General features: G+C 41.2%; 1 protein-coding gene across 1 annotated transcript; it reads right to left on the bottom strand.

Moving 5' to 3' along the window:
- Positions 1 to 1562: 1562 nt before the first annotated feature.
- On the bottom strand, positions 1563 to 23763 carry TOMM70 (translocase of outer mitochondrial membrane 70). Its single transcript, XM_029960684.1, has 12 exons — positions 23503 to 23763; positions 14997 to 15170; positions 13799 to 13925; positions 11866 to 11975; positions 10423 to 10571; positions 9067 to 9274; positions 8340 to 8474; positions 7132 to 7239; positions 6016 to 6132; positions 5082 to 5179; positions 4616 to 4738; positions 1563 to 3666 (listed from the first exon to the last, which is right to left on the bottom strand). Exons 1-12 carry the CDS (start codon positions 23746 to 23748, stop codon positions 3513 to 3515), a joined length of 1749 nt encoding a protein of 582 aa, XP_029816544.1. The 5' UTR covers positions 23749 to 23763; the 3' UTR covers positions 1563 to 3512.
- Between the last annotated feature and the right edge of the window lie 1326 nt (positions 23764 to 25089).

Below are 25089 nucleotides of genomic sequence, written 5' to 3'. Positions count from 1 at the left end.
GCCAAGTCTCCTGCATTAGATTAGTGCCTCCCACATACTCAACAATCTGCATCCATGATGGCCATTGCTGGGCTCCAACTTCTAAATCATAGTAACTATTATGCATCCATTTTCCTAAACTATTCTGTCATTCCCTCCCCTCTCTCTACTAGTTTAACATGCAGCAGTAACTAAATACTACCTTTGGAGGATTAAAGTAGTGCAGGACTCTCATAAGTTGACCACTGAAATTTTGAAAATGAAAAGTGCAGTCTGCAACAGACTGGGGCCTGGACCCTCCTCCCCTGGAATCCCAAATGGAGGACAGATGAAAATCTGTCACAAGCTACTTTGGTGAACTCAGTTCAAGAGCTGACATGAGCTCAGTCCTCTTAAGTCTGTCAGGACAACTTCTAAGCACCTTAGTTTAGTGGGATATTTAGTAGGGTCTCAAGTGTGCTCCACTCGTGATACAAATGGGACTGTGAGTTTTTGAGGGTTTCAATGAAAAGAAGTACACTATCAGATCTCAGATATAATACTTAAAGAAGCCAATACTCAACCTCTGTATTGACAGAAAACAGGCACTTTTAAGTAGTCGTATTATACATGTGCACCAGTATTCTGTAAGTATAGAAAACCAACCACAAACAACCCCAAAATAGCTGCAGAATTTCCAGTTGCAATAATTTAAATTCTTTTTAAAGAAATGGCAGAAACACTGTACTGCCTGTTGTATTGGGCAGTGTTAGTATCACTAGGCTGGTTAAAGCAGCATCTAAGCTGCTCTTGACAGTTCCAGAGTAAGGTACAGTGCAGCTCTTCAGCATGTGTTAGTTCCCTCTTCACTTTCAATCTGCAGTTAGAGCCTAGTAATTCAAGTCACAGCTTAGAACCATAGAATATGCTGAGTTGGAAGGGACCCACCAGGATCTTGAAGTCCAACTCCTGGCCCTGCACAGGACACCCCAAGAATCACACCATGTGCCTGAGACTCGTCCCTGTGAACAACAGGGATTATACATGATCAGAATTAAGTTGCAAGACAACTGTATGTAGAAGAAACTTCCCAGAGTATCCCTCTAGGATACACCAGGTTTATCCAAGTCTTCAGTACAAGATTCCTACATAATTTCAACAGTTTTATTTTTTTTAAATAGCAATAATACTTGTTTCACTTCAGCTCTCGATCCTCAAAGTTCACATGCACACCTGGCTTAAAGTAAAACCTCTGCTCTATCAGCCATTTAAAGAAAGTCCCTTTCACTAAAGGGATCCACCTGCACACACACATTAACAGGATGTCAGCTACTCAGACTCCCAGCTTTCCTGGCTCGACTTCCTTTCCCCTGTAATCTTCAGCTCTCAAGATCATACCTCTGTGGGTGATGGAAGCAAGCGAAGATCAGATTTGTTGATTCCACATCTCCTCCTCATTCTTAAGGGTTGAAGTGAGAGCAGATGATAAGGAGTCAGTCAGTACTAGTTCGTCCTAGATTTGGAGCAACATCAAATAAGCACAGAGCTCACCACAGCAGAGAACACTTCCATCAAAACCTGTTCTTATACATGTCAGAGAGAGATACTTGAAGGTAGTATTTATTTTTTCAGTTTACAGGTGATATGTCATTTACAAAAAAATTACAGACAATGCATCCTTTCAGTGCAGTTTCAAACTAGTTCAAGAACAGGCAAAAGTCTGTGATGATTTGGAATGCTAGTAATTGACAGCACATGCTTTTTTCCCTTAATTGATTGGGTGGGGTAAGGAATGGGGTACAGGTGGGGTGATGAGGAGAAAATGCCAATGTAAATAAGGCCATGCGAATAAAAACTCCTCAGGAGAACAGGACTCCTCAGTCTGGCATATTTTTGTTCTCAAGGTAATTGATGCAGAGATTGGAAGTTCGAGAAGACATTTGACACTTGTTACGTGCAGTGCCCTTAGAAGCTGCCAGTACCTTCCCATACCTTCAATTCTACACCAGTGCTATGATTTCAGATCACCTACTGAGCTAGCTAAAATAGAATGATTAAATCTTTTTGTCTACTCTCCACCATTTGAATTCTCAACTGTAGTTGCTGGGAGAAAGGAAGGTCAAGTTGAAAATGCAAGCTGCTGCTGTATGGTGGCACAACTACAGAACAAGACAGTTTGACTACAGCATCATTAATTTCTTTAAAAGATTAAATACATTAGACAATTCACCACAAACAAATCTATGATTTCAGGATGGAAAGAAGCCCAAACTAGCGTGTCATAAGTTAAGCTACATCATTTGCATGAGGTTTATCCAGCCACATCAACCCAGGGAGAGGCAAGATGGACTGACTGACTTCCACACCCAGAGCAAGGGTGAAGTTCCTAACTAAAGGAAGACTATTCCACAATTTGCCCCTCTCCTGTTTGCAGCACAGTTGCTTCCTTTCTACAGTATTTGTAATCTCGGATAAGACAAAGTCTATGGAACAAGGAAAGCAGTGCAGACTCCAAATCCATTATTTGAAGTTTTAGCCTATGCTTTGTTCCTTATCTCACTTAATTCTGCAAATGGGCTCTTAAAAGGAGCAGTAACACAGCAGGCTCTAGAGACTGAAGAGAATTTAGATGGTCTGTTACATTTATGCAAAAGCATCAGAGATTACAAAGATTATATGCAAGCATGACCTTACCTTTGGGAGCTTGACTCCCAGCAGTACTTTCTGTTCTTGGAAGTCCCTCTGAACCCTCCAGAACAACTTCCCCTGACATTCAAGTAAGGACTGCTGCACAGGAACACAGCCTTTCTTCCTGTGAAGTCTATGCTGAAGCAGTGTTACCTGACCTCCTTCCCCAGCCAACCTTTTTTACTTGCTCTCCTAATCAGTTCTCTAGGGCTTTCTGAGGTGAAGATAAGGACTATCAAATTAATTCCCTAATAGCTGCCACAGGACTATTTCTAAGTTATGCAGAAGGTGGAAGGGAATTTAAGGGAAGATTGTGCATGCTTGCATATATTTACAGGGATTCTCTCCACATCTACTGACTTAAAAAAACCCTCTATTATTAAAGTTTGAAAATTAATTTTTGCCTTTTTGTAAAATTAAAATCAACCCTCAAGGATTAATAGGATATAAAAAAGAAATCTATTTTACAGCACTGACTAGTATTACCTTTAAAATCAACAGGAAAAAACCCCACATGCTGTATTATTATTTGAAAAAGCAAAAATCGCCCACAACATAATCACCCAAAATGAACCAGTGTGAAGTTTTTATTTGCATGGCCAAAATATCTTCCTTTTGTTCCCCTGCAACTTTATTTCCCTTAACACACCTTAAGGGTTTTGCTGCAGAAGGAACAAGATGCAGCACTGCATACTTCCTTGAACAACCACTCCCACAACACCTAAACATTTAACAGATGTAGCAAATGACAACACCACGAACGGGAAAAAACTAAGTTCCACCATTCAGCATGGTCTGCAACAGCGTCTCTAGGGCTGGCTGAAGTGGGCAACTTCACTTTAGAACACCATTTCCTCCTTGTTCCTTTACAGTGTTGGTGGTTTCAATCCATACTTCTTTGCAACTTCTGTCTGGGCATAGGCAGCATCACAGAGGGAGTAGAGGTGGGCCATCTCCATTTCGGATTTGGCCAGGTTGATAGCTTTGTTGAACATTTCAATGGCTTTATCCAGATTACCTCTGAAATAAATGAAAATTCAGTCCAATTAAGACGGCCAAAGCAATTTTTTTAATCTCTGCAACATCTTTTTGCCTTCAGGACTTGCACTCTCCCCTGCCAGCAACTTAAGAGGACTTTGGGAAGAACCACCGTAAGAACTGAGAGAAGCTGTTACCAAGGCTAAGCAACTAGGACAGCTGTTGAACAGCCCTCCTCTTGAGAGCCCCCCCTGGCAGTGCAGGATAAAATGTTCTCACCAGGACACCAAGTTTATTTACTACAAAGATAATGCTGGGACAACTGAATGAACTCTTGTCTCCCTTCAAAAGTCTTTGTAGACATAAGAGGAAAACTTGCACAGACAGAAGCATGTTATTTAAATAGGAAAAGCTTGCAAAATTTCTCAAGGCAATAGTTTAATTGTCTATCCTTTTGATGACTGGGCATATTAAAAAAAGACTCCACTATACTCTCAGCTACACCCCAAACCTTTGCCCAATTGCAATACAGTGTTACAGAACAGTGCATTAGTGTTTCCTTGGTACCCTGAGAACTTGCAATCTGCAGTCCTGTTGGTTACAGGAGAGAACAGCACAGGACCTTCAGTACAAATGGCCCATTATGTTTAAGGACAACATTAGATACAAGTGAAGCCTAGTGATGATTAAGGAAGTCACTTTAAATGCACAAGGGATGTATTTAAACATACACAGACTCATCTGCATGTTGTCCAGTAAGTATGAAAGTCATGAAAATGTGAAATTGTCAGATCATAAATGAGAATTATGCTACAGAGAATGGAAGGCTTTACCTAAGAGTAACAGAACAGAAATCAGGACTTTGGGTGAGAGCTAGCCTTGCACAGCACCAGGGAGAAGACCTTAACACTTATGATCCATAAGGAAATTTAAAGAACTGCTGTAATTTCAAAAGTAACTAAGAACTCTTAACACTGCAATTCAGCATTACCTTTGCACTTCAATCGTTCCCATGGTTTCATATGCAAAATCACATTTGTTATCAATCTCAATGGCCTTGCTTATGAGTTCTAACCCTTTGTCTAAGTCTTGCTTCCACTGGAGCTGAAGTAAACTAGAAGAGAAAGAAAATTTCAAACAGACTTCACATACTCCTCTGAAAACCCTGATCATGGTAAGCAAAACCATCCCAAATGTATAGTGTATTTCATTTCTAATGTGGGGTAGGCAGTAACTTAGTAACTTCATGACTTTTAAAAACACGTATATGAAAGTCACCTTCAATGAGCCATGCTACCACTTTAACAACACTAAAGAAAGGCAATTTTTTTCCCAAGAAGACCTGTTGTTTTATGAAAGAAAAAACTTCAACACGAAGCTGAAACATTCAGTTCAGGTTGAATCATCTGAATATGCCAACTGCCCTCAGCCCAAAGGATTGCAAACTCAATACATACCCTTTATGAACATATGTAGTAGCATTGTCTGGCTCAAGGTCAATGCATTTATCATACATTTCATCAGCCTTGCCAAACTGCTGTTGATCAGTTAGTGCCTGCATCAAAAGAGAAACTACATGTCAATAAGCAACCAAAGCATGCACTCTGCACTGTGCTAATTCTAATTAAAACCATATTGACAATGTGTAATTGGATATAGTTCTTTTATTGTAGAGCAGGTCAGGCACATCAGTTAAGGTTCAAAATTGAGGCTCCTTTGTAAGAAAATTGCTGGGCTTGAAGTGCAAGAATTACTGACCCCAGTACTACCTGTAATGGGAGGTTCAGAAACAACACACTATGTTCTGCAACTAAAAACCATTCTAACAGACTGGAAGCCTCAGTTCTTCCTTTCCAAATATACTTCTTTCAAAACGAAAGGCATCTGTATTACCTACCTACTTAAAATCAGAACATCTCATATGTCCTACTAAAACCAGCAGTGTGTTTTCTTAGAAAAATTACAGTCTCCATTACAAGTGCACTCCAAACAGCTTTCTAAACCAGTACATGCCATTTGTAGCAAAACAGAACTTTTATCCCAGTTCCACACATTTAACTCCCAAATTACCTAGAGAAACCCTGACATTCATCACGTGAGATGCCACACACATGCAGGAAGGGGGGAATCACACAGGAATGACCTCTGTCTCCTAATAACCACCCTCACTCTCGTTATTCTGCTCTATATTCTGCTCCACTAATTCCCCCTCTACTTCCTCTACCCCAGAACACCTATAAACATAAATGCAGGCAGCTTATTCAAGACAGCATGTGTTATCTCAGAATTCAGTATCAAAAATCTGCATATATTATTTGAAGAAATATATGTTATCCAAGAAAAAAAGTGCAAAAGAATGCAGCATTTTCTTCAAGAGTGAGAAAAACATACCTGAGCATAGAGTGCATAGCCTTCAGCACACTTTGGAAATTTTTTAATGACATCTTCAAAGCCTTTCATGGCTGCTTGCACAGTCAAAGCATTACTTCCTGTATAAGCTTGGCGATACTATTCATGAAAAAAAAAAAAAGAAAAATATTACACATTATCATACTACAAAAAGGGTGGTCAGACCTGCATCATAATAATTCAAAGTTTACATACATATACACACACATACACACACACACACACACACATATATATATAAAGAAGAGAATTGGGATTGTTCAACCTGGAAAGAAAAGGCGTCGGGGTGACCTAATTGTGGCTTTCCAGTACCTGAAGGGAGCCTACAAGAAATGTGGAGAGGGACTTTTTACAAGGGCACGTAATGACAGGAAACTGAAAGAGGGCAGGTTTAGACTAGATATTAGGAAAAAAATTCTTTGCTGTGAGGGTGGTGAGGCACTGGAACAGGTTGCCCAGAGAAGCTGGATACCCCATCCATGGCAGTGTTCAAGGTCAGGCTGGATGGGGCTTTGAGCAACCTGGTCTAGTGAAAGGTGTCTCTGCCCTTTGCAGGGGGGTTGGAACTGGATGATCTTTAAGGTCCCTTCCAATCCAGGCCATTCTGATTCTGTGATAAATTCCAGACAGTGACATGGCTGTACACTGATTTTGGGAACCTACCACATGTCCAAGCCTCTGGCTTTGGAGAGGAAAACAGGTGAAAGCAGGAAGTCATAAGGCCTGATAGTTGTGATAGCCTCTCTCTATTTCAAATGCCTAGAAATTCCAAACCTAGCATTCCTCCTTGTTCACACCATGCAAAGCTGTCCTGAGAAGATTCTTGCAGACTGAGTCATTGCACTAACTTGAGATAGTCTGTTTCCAGTTTCTTGAAGATGAGAGTCTTTCATGACAGTAAAACTTTATAAATATCAATTTTATGTGATCCAATTGGAATGAAGATTTTTTTGTTCCTCTCCCACAAAACAGAAAATTTTATTTTGGAATAAATTTTATTCCAATTCTATTAAATTGGAATAAACCAGAGAAACACAGTATATTTTCCAGAACTCTTTACAGAAAAAACACCCAGATAAAGACCAGCAAGTTACCTACCAGAGCAAAACATTTCTGTGCTTGAGCCAAGGCAGAATTGGGTCGCAACCGGATACATTCATCAAAGTCTTCCACAGCCTCCTCAATTTGGTCAAGCAGGATTTTCAGCTAGTCAGAATGAAAGAAAATCCTATTTCTGTATTTCACCTGTGCTTCAGACACTTAGGTGATAATTCAATTAGTGTCAGTTACTCATATCATCTCCAGCACAGTTTCAGAACTGTCTAGAAACCTACAGAACCTGTAACTAAAATCACTGCTATGAAATATGAAAGCTGCCAGTGAAACTCTGGCTACATGCAGAAGAAGGCAATGTCTGTGTGTAGGGATTGGGAATGCTTGCATTTTAGACTGTTGCCATTACTGCTTTAGCATCATGTCCAGGCTCCAAAGCTATGCTGTATTTTCTCAAGTCATTGTGCTCTCTGTAGTCAATGTCTGTGGACTATTTCAATGCTGAAACATTTCAGCTGTTCCAGCTTGCATTTCAACTTTTTTTTGTTTGGTTGAGGGGTTTGTTTTGTTTTGTTTTGCCACTCTCATTCCTCCACAAGAGTAGAGCTCACTTCTCTGACTTTACTGTGAAACTACAGTAAAACACTAATTTTCAACCTGCAGGAAACTTTTATTCCCTTCAATCAACACAAAGCACCACTTTTATTTCTGAGCACTAAGGAGATGCAATGAATTCATGGAGAAAGACACCTGATCCATGGAAGTCTTCCTTACAAATACGACTTAGCATATCTGCATATGACAATGTTCCTTTTTACTGCCAGCACTATTCATATTACAGGTCTGTGGAAGCAGGCCTTTCTAGGTCTAGAAATTAGTCAAGGACACAGCAGGGATGAGCTGAACAGATGCAAGTCTAGGCCACACTGCTGCAGGTGTTTTCAGGAACACGCTGTAATTTCCCCCTGTGCAGATGCTGCTTTGCCATTCAGGCCCCTCCACAGAACAGCTTATGTGCTTTTAAATCAGAGGTCATACTGATGGAGCATTGAACCTCTGTTCCTCTGCATTCTTTCCTACAGCTACAGACATAAACTGCTTCTGCCTGGCCTGAACCTGCAAATTAGACTGTGTGTTTATTCCCCAAAAGCTCCCACTTACGAATTCACGTTTTTCTGCCACAAACAGTATAAAGTGTCTTCAATGACGTACTGACCACTTTTCCTTTTAGCATATATTGAAATATTTCTTACTTGTCCTCGATGGTGGTAAACATCTGCATTCTGAGGATCAATATCAGCAGCCATGTTAAAGTCTTGTGTGGACAGCACAGGCTGCTGCTGCTGCATATACATACTGCCTCGTTTGATCAGGGCATTAGCTCGGAGCTGTAAAACATGGTCAAAGAAACATCCAGTGTTCCTCCACATTTAAGGCTTCATTTCAATTACAGCAAATTTTTCATTTGACTAGTTTCTCCCACTGACAGATTTCAATTATTCTAAGCAGAAATAAGTTTCGTATTATTATTTACATTTATTTATTTCTAAATAAATCAACTCCCTTACTTAATTTCAAATATGTCAGCTTATGCTTCCATCTCAGTGGAGTTTCACACCCCCCCAAAATCCTTTTTAATTCCTACGCTTACAGATAGATCAATGTTTTTTGAAGCAGTTGAATATGCAAGTGCAAGTAATGTTTTTGACTTATCTATGAACTGATTTTTCAGAGTGGATATACCCTCCAATTCATAAAAACTTCCCCTGTTCTTTAGTTTGTACTACTTGGCACCTCAAAAACCAACAAGCCCTCAAAAAAAACAATTTGTCAGGAATAAAAAGACAAAACAGTAAATAAACAAGAAGACTTCCATTAAAATATTTGAAAACTTGGAAAAACAACTTCTTGAACTATATTGCAGGTTTATCATCTAACTTCTCAGCCCCAAACTACCATCCAGCTGTGACAAATTCTTACCTTCACATTTGCATCTTCCATGCTGATGACCTGATCTAGGTCTGGTTTGGCAGCACTTGCATTGCCAATAAGTAAGTAGAAAGTGGCTCTCAGGAGCAAAGCTTCTGCCATGTATTTTCCCTTTGCTTCAATTTCTTTTGTGCTTTCACTGATGATTTTGTCATAGTTCTCTTCTTCCATATATTGTTTTGCTCTCAAATAGCCAGAGCTGTAAATGATGTAAGAACAGTCATATATCTACGTGCCTTCACTGGACACTACAATTTCAATTCAGATTTTTCATTAAATCATTACAAATATTAACTTTTGCTACACTGTTACAGCACCAGCATAGTTCCATTGAAGCATCCATTCCTGGAGGCAGCCATCATAGACGGGAAACAATTTAGCAAAGAATGGCCAAATTACATCAGAAATAAAGAAGAAAAATGTTTTAAAGCTTTGGAACTTGAGCTTCATTTGTCCCCTGGTTTTCATTTTGTTGTTTTTTTTTCACATGAAGAACAGCAATAATCTCTGCCTTGAAACAAGAGGGTTGGGGTGGAATTCCAGGTCAGGAGAAGTGAAATATTAAACCTAGTAATCTGCAGCTTATATGTGGAAGAATGGATTTAAGGGCAAATATTACGGTAAGCACAGTATTGTTTCCAGCTGTGTCCTGGATTCAGTGAATCTGCCTGCAGATCAGGACATTCTATCTTACTTTACAAGAAAATCATAATGCTGTTTGCAATGGTTTCCATTAGTAACATAGCAGTGCTATCTTCCAAAAATAAAGTTGAAAGCAGCATAGTAAGTTAAAGAACCATTTATGTGGTGCTCAAGCCCCACTAAAACAACCCAAACAAAACAACCCTCAAGCTTTTCTGTGTCAGAACAAACTTCTCATTTATGGGCAATTTGATTCCAGGAAGATAAAATACCCTTTCAGGTTCAGTTGCTGTAAATTCATAGTTTTCATTTAAAAATATCCTTTTCCTAGCTTGTCTTCCCCCTTCCAATCCAAAGGCTAACTTGTTCTCCTCCTTGGAAACACTCCTTCAGGGTAAAATATTCCTCTCTCCAGAAGCATCATTTAGCACTCTCCAAGTCCTCCCATCTCCTAAGATTTACTATCATACTGTAGTAAATATTCAGCATAACTTCCCAATCTCATTGTCCTTCCTCTGTCTGGTGGAGGTTTAGAACCAGTCAGTCAGCTGTCACCCAGATTTCATTTTTAATACTGATATAATTTATCACAGGATTTCCCATGCCAAGTACTATAAAAACAGCACGTTACACTAAATAAAATGTCCAAATCACTGAAAACTTAATTCCAGTACCAAACAATTCCCAACTGTACTGTACACTCACTTCTCTTTTACTTCGGAAGCTTCTCCCTCCTTGTCCTTATCTTCATCTGATTTCTCACCCTTAAGCAAAGGTTGGGAGATGATATCATCTGTGAAAGAACTGAAGTAGGATTTAATGAACTGTGGTGAGGGCATCAGAGGCTCACGATTCTGAAACAGAGAAATGTAATTTCAAGTAATTAGATGGTAAATTCAGGTGGTATAGATGGAAATGGATAACAAATGTGATTACAAAAAGAAATTTATGCAAGAACCAATGTATGACTTTTCACTACCTCATTTGATAGTCTGATATTTTCAATTTGACAGTTTGACGTTTAGGGATTCTTTAAGCTTCAGATCCCAGTGCAATACCCATCACCAGTGGATATAAAGTGAAGATATTCCAGGGAGGAGGGAGATAATATCTTTCTGCATATGTGACTAGAAATGAGGACTCTTAGGATATCATAAGACATCGGGTAGATGTACTAAGGCAGTAAGTACGCACATAAATTGAGTGAAAAATCCAAGCATGAGCCTAAATTCAAGTAGATTCTGAACAGCACTTTACTCTTTTCTCCAACTTGGCCAAGAGAAGCTGCTGTCTATCATTACAATGGAGACTAATAAGGCAATATCCTAGTTCTGTGTGGAACTTGGCCCAGATATCACACATTTTACCAAAAGTCCCAGAAGCAACACCTCTCAGCTGCAGAATCTTTTCTACAGCCAAAAAATACTTCTTGCTCAAAATAAACACTGCGTACAAAAATGACAATTCAATCTGCCCTGCAAGAAAACACTGAATGCACTCTTCCAAAGCACATCTATTTTGTGATGCTGTCACCACCCTACTAATAGCATAATTCATTTTTGCTACCTCAACATCACACATGTATGTGAGTTTCTGTAGGAAAGAAATTCAGCATCTCAGAACCAACATGGATTTCAGTACTTCAACTACCATCAAAAACCAAGGAAGAATATTTGAATAACAAGCAAGAAGGTGTTAATAGCTGCTGTAAACCTACAGCCACTTGAAATGACTACTCCTGGCTATCCCTATACTTCCATAGTTCTCTTTTCTGCAGTTTCCAAACGTTCATGCAAAGAAATCTGTTCCAACACACCCAGTTTCCATTTAGTTGCAAGCTCAGAAAAGCACCACATAGGGCAGCACACCATCTTAGGGTGTCTCCTGAATGTCAGAATAAATTTGATTACTAAATGGAAACAACTGTTAGAAGTCTCTTCCCTACTGAGGTTTCAAAAACTTTGGACAGGCCCCAAAGGAAAATAACATTGGTACAATAGCAGCTTTGTGCAACACGGTTCCTGTCACTTCTTACACTTCAGCAGATGAAGACAGTGACTTGTTCACAACTGCCAGAATGCCAACAACCAACGTTTCAACAACTAGTCAGGTGAAATAACAATTTGTCAGCAATATCACAAGTCCTACCTTGTATTTCTCTTTGGCCTTTTCTTTTCCCAGGAGTTTAAGAACTTTATCAGCTAATAACATACTTTGCTGGTTTTGGAAGGCTTCTAAAATGCAGACTGCAGTGACATCTAGGAAACAACATACAAAAGTGAGATTAAAGAAATTCTGATAGTCACTGGAAAATGACAAAATGTGCCACTGTTGCAACTAATACACATCCTGTTCAAGGGCAATAGCCAGTGTTCAGTTTGCTGTATTTACCAAGACATCAATTTGTATTTAAAATTATCTTCCTGGGATAAAATGACTTCATGATAGTGAGTGAAAGAAATAACATTTATTTTTCTCTTGCTGCTTTTATCTAGAGACAGACACACTTAGATGGACAGTGAAAATGTATCCCTCCATCAGGGGCTTCCCCCATTTTGAAACTTGGAGGGTAGTATTATGTTCATAATATGTTCACATTAAATAAAAATACAAACACAGCTTCTCTTCTGGGACTCGTGCTACTTTTCTACTTTTAAAATTCTCAATCAGTCTCATCACATCTTACTTCTTCCTCAGTTCAAGAAATCTTCCCATATTATATCTCAAATTTTTCTGCTCACCTCCGTGACTTTGGAATGGAGCAAGGAGAAATACCCTGCTGGCCTATTTAAAGTGCCAACCCATATCACATTGCTTTCATTCACACATAGAAACCTCTGCAAAAGTTAACCCACTGATGCCTGAATCATGCTTTGCAGTCTGAAATGTGCTCCTAGGGTACACTCCTTCTCTGGATCCTCTAGTTAATGCAAAACTACCATGGATTTTTCCTGTTTAATTTTCATTTAAACACCAGTGAAGATGAACAGAGTTTGGCCTTGAAATTCAAGCAGCATATTGCCTGAATGAGCTTGAAAAGCAAACGTCTTACCCTGGAGTTTTAGTACAGTCTCTGTAATTCTACACTGCTATAGGGACTATAAAGCCATCATTTTTGCAGAAACTCCCTGCAATTCTGGCATGGTAAGGATGCACATGGGAGTCCCTGGGAATACACCCAGAAAGAGCAGCTGTATAACCTCAGCAGACATGCTTTGCCCAAAGCAAACTAGTGCCTGGGCTTGGGTGCAGCACCAACACCTTCCCAAATTATACTGCCAGGAATCACTGGAGACGTTTTTTTCTGGCAGTGGAAGGGTCTTCTGGGGTTTGTCTGGTTTTGCTTTCCTCCACTACATGGACATATCCTACTTCCTGGGATTTTACTGGCCAGAAGTGGTTGGTAGGTAAAAGCAGAATTACAGAAAAACTGTGTAGTTCATAAAAAGCAAGAAAATTTCAGGTCTGAAAAAACTGCAAGCTAAAAGTCAAACACAAACAAAGGCTGAAATAATTGTCACCAACATGCTATTGACATAAAACACAAGTTACATTTAAAAGCTGTTCTACTGTCACAGGGACACTTAATCTCTCTTGGGGTTTTTATCAGCTGGTAGTTCGTCACAACTCCATAAGGTTTTATATTTTGTGATAGCACTCTGGAAGTGCAGCTGATAGTGACTGCAAAGGAGTACCTAAATGAACTAAGTTGTCCTTTTCTATTTACTATGGTCGCAAAAGGCATAAAGGCATTCTGCCAGCAAATAAACAGACAGGTGGATAAAATTTCCACATCTTATTTACCTTCTAATTTAGCAGACCTAATTCCTGGCTGTTACACATAATGAAACTAATTTAACAGATTTGCCAGTCAAAGCACCGCCTTATTTTCTGTCCTTCTTTGATAATGAGCACAGCTGAAAATTTCATTTGCCTTTTAACCAGGAACGATTTGTATTTGCAGTAGCTAAGAATGGTTTTAATAATTCTGTATTACTGTAGCCACAAAAGTAAACCCAAAACAATTCCAAAGCACCAGAGTTAATCCCACTTTTAAGTACGCACATCATGAGACACTCACCTTCTAAACATTCCTTCTTATTGTCTAGCTTCTCGTGAGCCTTTGCACGCCTGAAGAGAGCTTTTACATATTTAGGATTAAGCTCAACGGCCTTTGTGCAATCTTGTGCCACTTCTGTCCATTTTTGCTGCGGGTAGAAAAACACCACAGTGAGAGAGGCCCCACTCAGCTGCACTGTATTAGCTTTCCATAACCAGCTCTGGGTCATGTGCACCCGAGAGGAGCTGCAGCTCCCAGGGCTCTGGTTCGACCTGCTGGCTTCTATTTCTGCAAGTTTCTCAATAAGAAACTACCTGGGCACCACTGCAAGCCACCTGCACCAGAAAAGCGACAGAGCAGAAAAGGAATTCCTCCCGGAAAATTAAACCAGACAGCTGGGTTCATGCAAAGATGCTTGCAGGAGGTAACACTGGGACTGAAAGAATGAAATATAATGAAAACAAGCAACTTTAACAAAGTGCTAAAGCACTTTTTAGACAAAAAAATTTATTTCAAAACAGGCTTTTCTAATAGAGGGACCACACGTATTTGAGACTCATTATGGCATGAATTTGTGTTAGACAAGAACTGTTTTATCTCTCCTCCAACACCAGATTTCTCTAATCAGTCTCTCACTTGATACTTCAGACTGCACAAAGCCATTTTTCCATTCCTTTATAAAGCTCACTAACTTGACCTCATAAGCAAATCTATGATACTGTAATAAGCAACACTGATTGACTTCTAAAACTAATACCAAGTACACTCAGCTATCAAGTAAATGTCACTTTCCCATGTGTGAAATTTAGGTCTTGGCCTTTAGTAGGATTTCCATGATTTCTTTGTTTAAATTTTGAAGTAGCATCCTTCCAAAATATTTGGCCTTTCACCCAACAGTTAAAGAAACTAGTAGAGAGAAGCAAAATCAACTTATATAAAAGAAAATTGTTCCAAAGGATAAGAAATTAAAACCTTGTCTTAGAAGAACAGGATGCATAAGAATTATGTAAGATAGCCTGAGAGTAGTTAATAGAAAATAATTTTATTTATATGTAGAAAAGTATGATGAGCTAGTGAAAAACAGCGGCAAGCAACAGCATCTTGTTGTGCAGGCAGCAGATATCATCAGCTGGGATCTTTCAGTGTACAGAAGTGACAAAATACAAAACTGATAATGCTACATTTTTGAATAAACACATGATTATCTTGAATTTCTTACCAGTTGTTCATAGGCAGCAGCTCTATTTTGATAGAAGGTAGAAAGATCGAGGTTTTTCTCAGGAGGGCACAGGCTGATAGCCTCAGTATAACACTGAATAGCTGACTCATATTTTCCTGCTTTAAAGTACTTGTTTCCTTTGTTCTTGGCTGCTTGGGCTCTACCAAGAGGGCTCTGAAAAAGAAAGTGATAGGTCAGTTCAAATAAGAAAAGCACCACAGCACATAAACTATGCACTTAAGGGCTGATCTTCAAAGGTATAAAAATTAATCTAAACTCTAGCCTAAACTTTTGAAAAATATCACTGATTTCATTTCCTGGAAACAAACAACAGACTTTCTTTTGCAAGTGTATCAGATAGGAGACAACCTTTTCAAAAGATTCACTACAGTGGTATAAAACAATGCAGTGATTTCTGTTTGGAAAGCTAAACAGATTGTAATCTTACACAGCTGGTGATCAGAAGAACCAATGAGGTAAGTTATTTCTCTAAAGACTAAATGTGCAAAGACAACAAAGCTCTCAAAGCAATTGAAATAGAAGAGTTTCCTACTGAAGTAAATATAGCCTATAAGCCCAGAGGTGGCTGATCAGACTATGAATTAAATATGGAAAACACTTTGTGGAAAGACCTACTGAGCAAAACAAATAAAACCTATAAGGAAAATAAAGCTCTTTTGCCTTTCATACACTAGACAAAATTAACTATATCTATAGCTGACTCCTTTGGAGCTTTACACTCTCTGCTTCATCCAAGGAGAAGTGCTGGACCATCACTGTCTTAGCAGAGGATGGAAAACTTTGCTAACTGTCCTGAGACCCTGCTAAGGGCATTTTTGTGTTCTGTACCACATGTTAATCCTCTATTTCTGCAGAAACTAACACTGCCACCTGTAACCCCTAGATTTACACCAGTCATCAAACACTGTGGTTTATAAGGAATCAGATGTAAAAATGCTCTCTTTATCAAAGGGGTATGACCCACATTCAAGAAATACAGAGCTGCAAAAGATCCTAACCTTGACCTTCTGGATTTCTGCTCCTCTTTCACAGCCTAGCTTCAAGGATCAACCTTTTGGGGCAGTTCTGGCTAAGATACCTGACCAAAATGAACAGATGTACGAGCACACATGCCATTCTACTGGCCTCTCTGATAAGGGAAAGAGTACAGACTGGGGGCCTTAAACAATAGCTGCAGGATTCACTACATCTCACCTGCATGGAAAAGATCATCTAGGATTTGCTGGAAATTGTAAATGCAGCTCTTTGACCATACTTCTGCCTTCTCTCCCCTCTCATCCACCACCAGCACCAAACTACACCCAGGTGACTGTAACACAAATTTGAAAGCATCTTTGCATTTCATCTGCCTGTTCCCCTTCATGTCTGCTCACTTCATGCCAATCCGACCATTTTTAGCATTTAGGTGATTTTTAAAACTGGAAACCTGAAGAGAAGCCAGATGTTGCTGTACAGCCTGTCTTTTAAGGCCTGAATCCCAATTCTGGTATGAGAGAATAAGATAATTGTTCTTATGGGTAGTAGTCTTAGTTCCTACATAAAAACAGGCATACAAATAGAACAAAAGTATCTTACAGGCACTTGCCTGAGGGGAGACTTACAAGTGAAACCATATAAGGTAGAGAATTTCTTAAATATCCCTACTGCCAGAAAAGCTCTTCTCTCACAAGTCACTAATCACTGGGCTTACAGGAAATCAATCTACACCATCTTTATTGTTCACAGAACAAGACAATCTGCATGGCTTTCAGATTTTTCTACTGCAAGACTTTAAATTTAATGATAAAAGATTATTAACTTCAGCAGTTACACTGTGTGTAACTTCATGGATACATAAGCCAGAATCAGAGTGCAAATATTTTTACTGAGGGCCAAGTAACTGTGTATCTGATAAGTTGTTTCTTTAGAACTGAAACTAAAGTCGGAAAACGTTAAATTTATTTCAAGTACGTCTTAAATTTAGCTCAAAATACAACAATGCTTCTCTTTTAACTAAGGGAAGGGCTACACATATGTAGCAAACCTAAATGCATGAAAGTCAGCTTGAATTTTTCCTTCTGCATTTCTACAGCAAACCCTTTGTGATACGACCTACAAAATTCAACGCTCTTCCTAATAACTCGAATCAAAAAAGAAAAACACGCAACACAGGCTGCATTCATACATGTGTTCCCAGAACACAAATTATTTAAGACTGCAGAGATTAAGCTTATACTGCAATTAGATGACTACTTTGTGAACACTGACAATTCCTTCAGCCCAGGGATCTCCCACCCCAATACGTGCCCCAGGCTGAGCGGTGCATGTGCTCCATCCCATGCACTCTGATCGCCCTGCACAACAGTCCTTGCACAAAGACACGAGTTACAGATGAAAGCTATTGGATAATAGGCAAGTGCAATGGCTGCTCCAGTGCCAGGTGTGGGATAGGAATTTTAACTGGAAGCAAGACATCTGTAGGTCTGGGGCTGTCACTGCTGGTTCTTGGGAAGCATCAAGTCTTCAGACAAGCCTAAGTGTGCTCAACAGGGACCAAGAACTTTAGAGGCTATGAACACGACATCAAAGTTATTACACTTAGTAACTATGTTATCAGGGTAAGCCTTCAGTAACAGTTGCAGGACTGCAGACCACACAACCAGCTACACAGAAGTGAATCACGGAATAGGTGCTGACTCCACAGTTGCTCTTTGATGCACTCATTCCATGATTAAAGAAATTTGGGGGGAAGGAGTCAGGACTTAGAGCGCAACACGCTATTACATAATAAAGTCATCGGTAATGCCCATGGCAAGGAAGAAACCAATTTGTTTGTTTGTTTATGCTGCCTTAAGCTTGACTCCTAGCTCTCAGAAGTTTTATGTCTGCAACCTTAGTCAAACTACTCTGCTGCAGCCCTTGGTATGCACGTCACCGAATCTAATGTGTGTTTTTGTTGGGTTTGGGGTTTGGTTTTGTTTGGTTGTTTGTTTTTTTTTTCTGTTTAGAGGTTTTTTGGTGGCTGTTTATTTTAAAAGATATAACACTCACATCTCATTAAATGCTGCAAAACCTTTTTGTGACAGCACAAATAAGAACATGGAAATTAATTCTTAACATAAGACTGGTTTCTGAAAGTTTGTGAAGTCTTAAATTTAACCCTGACAAGACTTGTAAGCAAATTTTTTAATATTTTTCTTATCCCTCCAGTCCTTCTCAATTACTACCAGGATGTACACAAGATATGTACATAAGAAACTGATTATACATGCAAACCTCACGTATCTCATGCACAAAAACCTCACTTCTTCCACTTCCTTGCCAAAGTACTGATTCTAGACATTATTTTCCAATTTCACTGCTTCTCCTTACCTGACCCATTGCCATCCTATGTGGTGCACTGGACATTTTTTATCCCCAAGGTGAAGGTCTATATAGAGCAAGAAAAACTCCCCCGGTTGTCATCTTCTGGTCTAAGAATCTGTGCAACTACCAAACCAGCTCAGTAAAATGAATGTAAGTTCACAGTAAGTTAAAAACAAGTAACTCAAAAGTTATTTGCAGTTACCCAAAAAATAACATCTCAGTACTTCGAACTGCTTTCAGCAACTGTTCATTAACAAGCCTTAACAGAGTTTAAGCCAAAGGACACTTGTGTGACTGAGTTGTCAGTTATCCAGGTAACTAAACAAGCAGATTGCTACCTGTCTAAAGACTAGACAGCACTGACAAAAATTTCTTAGTAGCTACTTTAACCTCAGCAAACATGCTTTCCTCACAAAATGTCCAGAAACTCCATGCAAATAGCAACTTTACAGCAACAGTCTGCCAGCAGCAAGAATAACAATGCTTAGTAACCCCCAGCAATGGCAATATTGCTAAACTAGCAGTTCAGAACTTTATATATTTGAGGGAGACTGTTATTCAAAGCAGAACAAGAAATTTCCTGCCAGCCAGCCATGACAGTGATTCACAACAGAAGCACGAGCAGAGAGTTTCAGCATTTTCTTTTGGCTGAAAAGGATTTGCACGAGCCCTTGTCTGACAGATGACATGAAGGGGTACTACTGTTTCAGCCATCTTAATTCAACTCACAAAAAAATAAAGCCCTGGTCTAGATCTCTTTTTTTCTCTCCAAGTGAGAGGACCCTCTTGATGACGTACCAAAAAAAAAAAAAAGTGTTCTTTTCTGAAAAGCTATTTTTCCCCGTATTTTTTTTCTGGACTAAGGTTCATTTCAAGTCTTATTTCAAACCTATACTGAAAGGCATTAACCGAGTATAAATTGCTTTAAGAGTCTCCTTAGCACTAAAACCACTATGAGGAAAAGTATGTTTATATGAGCCCAAGATGTGAATTCAGAGTGCAAGCAAGGATGTATTTATTATAATTAGAAATAACAAAGCTGAAGTTTACAGTACAATTTGACAATGTTCTCAGTCACCATCCTGTTACATGAATTTGCCATTCACGCCTACCACGAATAAGCAAACTGCACAGATGACAAGAGTCTAACAATTGTTCTTCTGCTATTATACACACATGTAAGGGTTTTCTACACCTGTCCACTACAGCTGGCATGAAACAGAAGATTTAGAGTAGGTCGACAGAGATATTTATTAGGCAACAGGTGCAGAGTACAATAGAAATTACTTTTTACATACTTCGCTTAGATCAATTCAGAGTAAGTACCAAGATGAATATATCTAGACAAAGGGACTTCATTTGATCATACCCTGATCGAACCACACAGCAGTGAGAGAGGCAACACTCAGCAGTTGCCATTAAAACAGACACTGGAAAGAAGCCACACGAGTTGGCTGCTGATCCCAATATGTGGCACCACAAAAGACAAGGAGTTTGGTCACATTCACTCACTAGGGCACTCAAGGACTGTATCCAGCTCACAGGAAAACGTGCAGACAGTGAACTGCTGTGGACCCAAACGGCTTTCTTTGCAGTACACAAAGCCACTGGCTGACCTCCTCACATACCAAAACCACAGGGTTACCCCATGAACTTGCTGAAAGAGTTAAGGGGTGAGATTTGGACTACCACAGAGTTGCAAAATGAAGTGATTTCAACTTAAAGAGAAAAAAAATACTGAAGCAACCAACACGTTACCTCACTGACTAACCAGTGCTCACTCCTGTCAGACAAGGATAGTATAAAACTTGCTAAGAAGGTATCATGGAATAAGGAGAAAAACATGAATCAACTGGGCATCAACAAAAGCAATAAATGTGATGGGCTCCACCATGTTTAAGTTACACAATATTCACTACAAACTAGGAGAGCACATAAAAAGCAACTGCTGTTACTGAGTAACTACAACACATTCCATCGAAATAACAAGAAACAACGAAAACTTCTGTAATTAACAGATGCAATTTGACTTCACAACCTTTGAGTCATCCACAGATGCAGTTTTATCATCATCACTTAACTGGTCCAATAATACCAGTTTACTGTGCTGTTGAGGAGCTGTGCTTACAGGAGAAGGAATCTCAAAAGTAGTTCAGCTTTTCCCAATATAGCACCTATGCTAAGGGCTCCTGCCAACACGATGTCAGTCACAGATCACACACTTGACCAGTGCATCAATGCCAGGGAGAAGCCTCCAGTGCAGACACAGCCTGGGAAAAAAATGTGAGGCCTGTGCAGCAGGTAAAAGGAAAGCTTGAACTGCATGCAAAATAGTAACAAGTCTGAATAAAGAACAAGGAAGATCTTAGAGCCTGCGTACTTTCAAAGAAAAAAATCCAAGGTCGTGTCTTCAGAAACAGTGAACAAAGCACCACATGGATACAAGAGTTGATTTAATGAAATGCACAAAAAAATATGAGCCCTTAGTTACATTTATGAGTAAAAGAATAATTAGTTGACACAGCTGTTGGTAGTGAATTCATTACTGACCTTTCTGAAAGACTCCCCTCTTGTGTTTCAACTGAATGAAGTACTGGCTCTTATTCACTGTGCAGATTTGTATGTGAAATCAGACTGAGCTTAAAAAAATACCCTACCACATTAGAAAGGCAGACTAATACAATGCAGGTAGTTTTACAACTAAAGCATCTGCATCGTTATATTTCCAATCAGGGGTCTTATCAATAATATCCATAACTAATAAAATATGAGGGGAAACATGAAATCTAGGTGGCATCATCACTTTGGATATGAACAACAGGAAGAGAATCCTCCACACACAAAGCAGTCAAGAAAACTTGCAGTCACATTCATTTTCCCGCTGTGGCCATACTTTGATCAGCTAGAGAATTATCTCATGTCATCAGTCAAATCTGGTAACTTCTTCTACAGTTTTTCTAAGTAGTATCGCTCATTTTTTTACAGTGTAATTACACTCTTCAGGGAACTCTGGGTCATACCACTCAACTTAGATGCATAGTCTTCCAGTATTTTAATTTGTGGAGCAATCTGATATACCTAGACAAACAATATTTTAAATCAAACGCTATAAAAGTGTTTTAAATGTTTTAAGAGATTGCTTCAAGTACAACTGCAGAATGACTACAAACCACTGGACTTTATATTCTGGAATTTAGAAACACAGTCAAGAAACCCAGAGCGAACATACTAACTGGGAAGTCACTGCAGCTATACAAAGATCACAGGCAGGCTGCAAACCAGAGCTCACACCCAGCAACCACACTTCCACAAATGTGCCAGATGCTGCTTGCAGCCACAAGCCAAAATTACCATGGTAAACAAAGTCTGAATTTGTCCTCTGTACACAGCTTGCTCAGTACTGTGTGGTGCCCGTGAAGGAACAAATCACTGCATTCAAGAAACTGCCTCAAGGTCCAGCATAGGTTTTATAGCTCACTATGCTTCCAGGAATGCCCTAGGGTAGCCGTGATTCACCAGTTAGGGAAGTTACCACCTTCCTCACCACTCCCATGTGTTCCTGCCACTGCCTGCCCACACACTGATCTTCATCACTAAAGGATCAAAGCCAAAACCAACTTTTTCCAGTCTTGGAAGCTGATTTTTTTCCCTCCTGATCATTTCAGATGGGAAATTTAAACTGCCGTCTGACAATTCAAAGCGTTTTGAGTGGTGCACAAGAATGGGAAAAGAAAATGCCAGACAGGATTTTCTTATCAAAGCTAATCCGTTTGTCAAATCCATCATTTTAAACATGTTTGTAAACTGCACCTCACCTCAGTAATGCAGCATGACTGGTAATGTACTTCTGTGACAGCAGATGTGCAAAAAGTGCACCTTAGAGGCATTTTTCTACATACAGATATGCAAGAGAATTTGAATTTGATGTGGATTCCAATATTGCCTCTTGTCCTTCAGTTTTTGTATAGACCAATATATCTGAAAATTCTCAGAATGGTAAATTACAACAGGGTAAATGTATGTTTTGAGAGCATGTCTACTTAGGCAAACTCTTCCTAAAGTCTGTTACTTAAACTGTAGGGCTTTTGTATCTTTGTGGAACACGTTTCGTTTCAAAATGATCTTGATTCTGTTTTCTTTCCCTCCTGCTGTATCCAGCATCTAACAGGCAACAGATCACAGATTTCCTTTCCAAAACACTATTCCCAGACACAACTTACTGACAGCTATTCTACACCTCAGAAGAAGAGGTACATTTCCCCCTCGGCAGCACACTGTCAGATCCACGTTCAGCAATGCACCTTCCCGTGCACCAGTCCCAGCACGACTGGAACAAACACACAGGAAACAAGCTAATCTCGACTGCTGCGAGGTGAGGGCAGAACTGTGACCTGGAACTACGGGTCACACCGGGCGACCATAGAGAGACACGGAGCCCCTGGAGGGGTCCAGTGGGTGAGGGAACTGGAACATCTCTCTTACAAGGAAAGGCTGAAGGAGCTGAGTCTGTTCAGCCTCGAGACAGCTGAGAGGGGACCTCATTAATGTGCATAAATATCTGAAAGGAGGGTGTAAAGAGGACAGAGCCAGGCTCTGCTCGGTGGTGCAGAGCAGTAAGACAAGAGGCAACCGGCAGTAACTGATGCACAGGAAGTTCCTCCTGAACACGAGGAAGAACTTCTTTACTGTGCGGGTGACCGTGGTGCTGGAACAGGTTGCCCAGAGAGGGCGTGGAGTCTCCTTCCGTGGAGAACAACCGTCCGGACACAATCCCGTGCCATGTGCTCTAGCACGACCCTGCTTGAGCAGGGAATTTGGACCAGACGACTCACTGTGGTCCTTTCCAACCCGATCCATTCTGTGATTCTGTGACCTGCCGGGCGTGTCACGCAGAGCACGACCAGGATGCCACCCGAGATTCATCCCCTCACACGACTCCCTCCGGGACCGGCACTCCGAGAGCCGCTTCCCGGACCATTCCAGCGGCCCGCCCGGCCCACCCTCCCGCAGATCGCAGCCGGGCACCCCGTTCGTTGCCGCCGGCGGGACTCGCCCCAGCCCCGGCCCCGGCCCCGGCCCCCGCGCCCGCCGGGCGAGGCCCGGTCCCTGCCGCCCCCCGGCGGTGCCGCCCCCCGCTCACCATCTCCTCGTGCCCGGGCCCGTCGGGCTGCCCGGAGCCCGCATCGCCGCCGGGCCCGGGGCTCGCCCCGCCCTCGGGGGTCTTCCTCTCGCTGGCGCCTTCGCGCGCCGCGCCGCCCGCCGCCCCACAGGTAGATGGTCCGGCGCCCAGCAGGATGGGCGCGCCCAGCACCAAGCGCCAGCTGCAGCGGGACAGCCCCGCGGGGGCGCCGCCGCCCGCCGGCTCCACGGGCTTCGAGGCGGCCATGACGCCCGGGCGGAGCAGCGGGAGGAGGGTCAGCGGACACGCGGGCGCGCCGGGAGCGCGGGCTGAGCCGCGCCGCCGCCCGCCCGCACCGCCCTGCCGGCCCGGCGGGCAAGCGCAGCCACGGAGGGGAACACGGGGAGGCCGCGGGGCTCAGGGACGCGGCGGGAGCGGCGGGAGTGTCAGCCCAAAAAACGCTGCAGGGGCCTCGGGTCCGGACTGGTGTTGTGCGGAAGGAGTTCTGGGCCGCTCACATGCGGAGTGCGCTCCACATCTGCACTGCTCTGTCCGGCTCTGGGCTCCTCAGGGCAAGAGACACGTGGAGCTCCTGGAGAAGATCCAGTGGAGGGCAACGAGGGTGATTAAGGGGCTGGAGCACCTTTCTTAAGAGGAAAGGCTGAGGGAGCTGGGTCTGTTCAGCCTCGAGAAGAGACGGCTGAGAGGGGACCTCATTAAACTGTGTAATTATCTAAAAGTGGGCTTCCAAGAGGATGAAACCAGGCTTTTCTTGGTGGTGCCAAGCGATAGGACAAGAGGCAAGAGCAGAAACTGATGCACAGAAAATTCCTTCTGAACATGAGGAAGTGTGCAGATGACCAGAACAGGTTGCCCAGGGAGGTTGTGGAGTCTCCATCACTGGAGATACTCAAGAACCATCTAGACAGAATCCTGTGCCCCGTGCTCTGGGATGACCCTGCTTGAGCAGGGAGGTTGGACCAGGTGATTTGCTGTAGTCCCTTCTGACCTGACCCTGTCTGTAATTCTGTTCTTCTGTGATTCTGTGTAGTTTCAGCTAATATGGCTGAATTAAAGTTTCTAGGACTTTGTACTGGAGCATTTTGAAGCAATTCTTATTATAAATGACATCTTTAGGTAATTAATTCAGTCTGTCATAAAAATAATTCAATGTGCAGTACTGGAATTTTGTACTTGTTGCGTGTATGCCCACTTAGCATCCTTACCTGTAGGCAGAGGAAGCTTATGTTTCTGTCTCCACTTATTTCCATGGACCATTTGGCTGAGGATGAAGAGGAGTCATCTTTGATATGTTTCTATACTCAGAAAGCTCTAGTCATCTCATGGCTAGAAATTTCATTGCAGGTGAAAGGGAAATGGAAGGAATATGTGTGAAGAAACATATTGCATTGAAGAAAAAAAGGACTGAAAATAAAAACAACAGGAAGATTGCAAAGCAAATACTTCAGGACCCCAACTAAAATTTGCCCTGCTGCACTCTGAGTCAGTAGTGCCCGGTAGTAAACAGCTTGAGATGTATCCTCTAATTTATGGATTATTACTATTTACATAAAGATATTTCGACAAAGCTGTGGGACAACCTCTCTC

This window comes from Manacus vitellinus, unplaced genomic scaffold, assembly GCF_001715985.3.
Source record: "Manacus vitellinus isolate BGI_N305 unplaced genomic scaffold, ASM171598v3 scaffold_28_pilon, whole genome shotgun sequence".
NCBI classification, from domain to species: domain Eukaryota; kingdom Metazoa; phylum Chordata; class Aves; order Passeriformes; family Pipridae; genus Manacus; species Manacus vitellinus.
The sequence above is the reverse complement of the archived record's forward strand: the minus strand, read 5'-3'. Positions and strand labels throughout refer to the sequence as shown.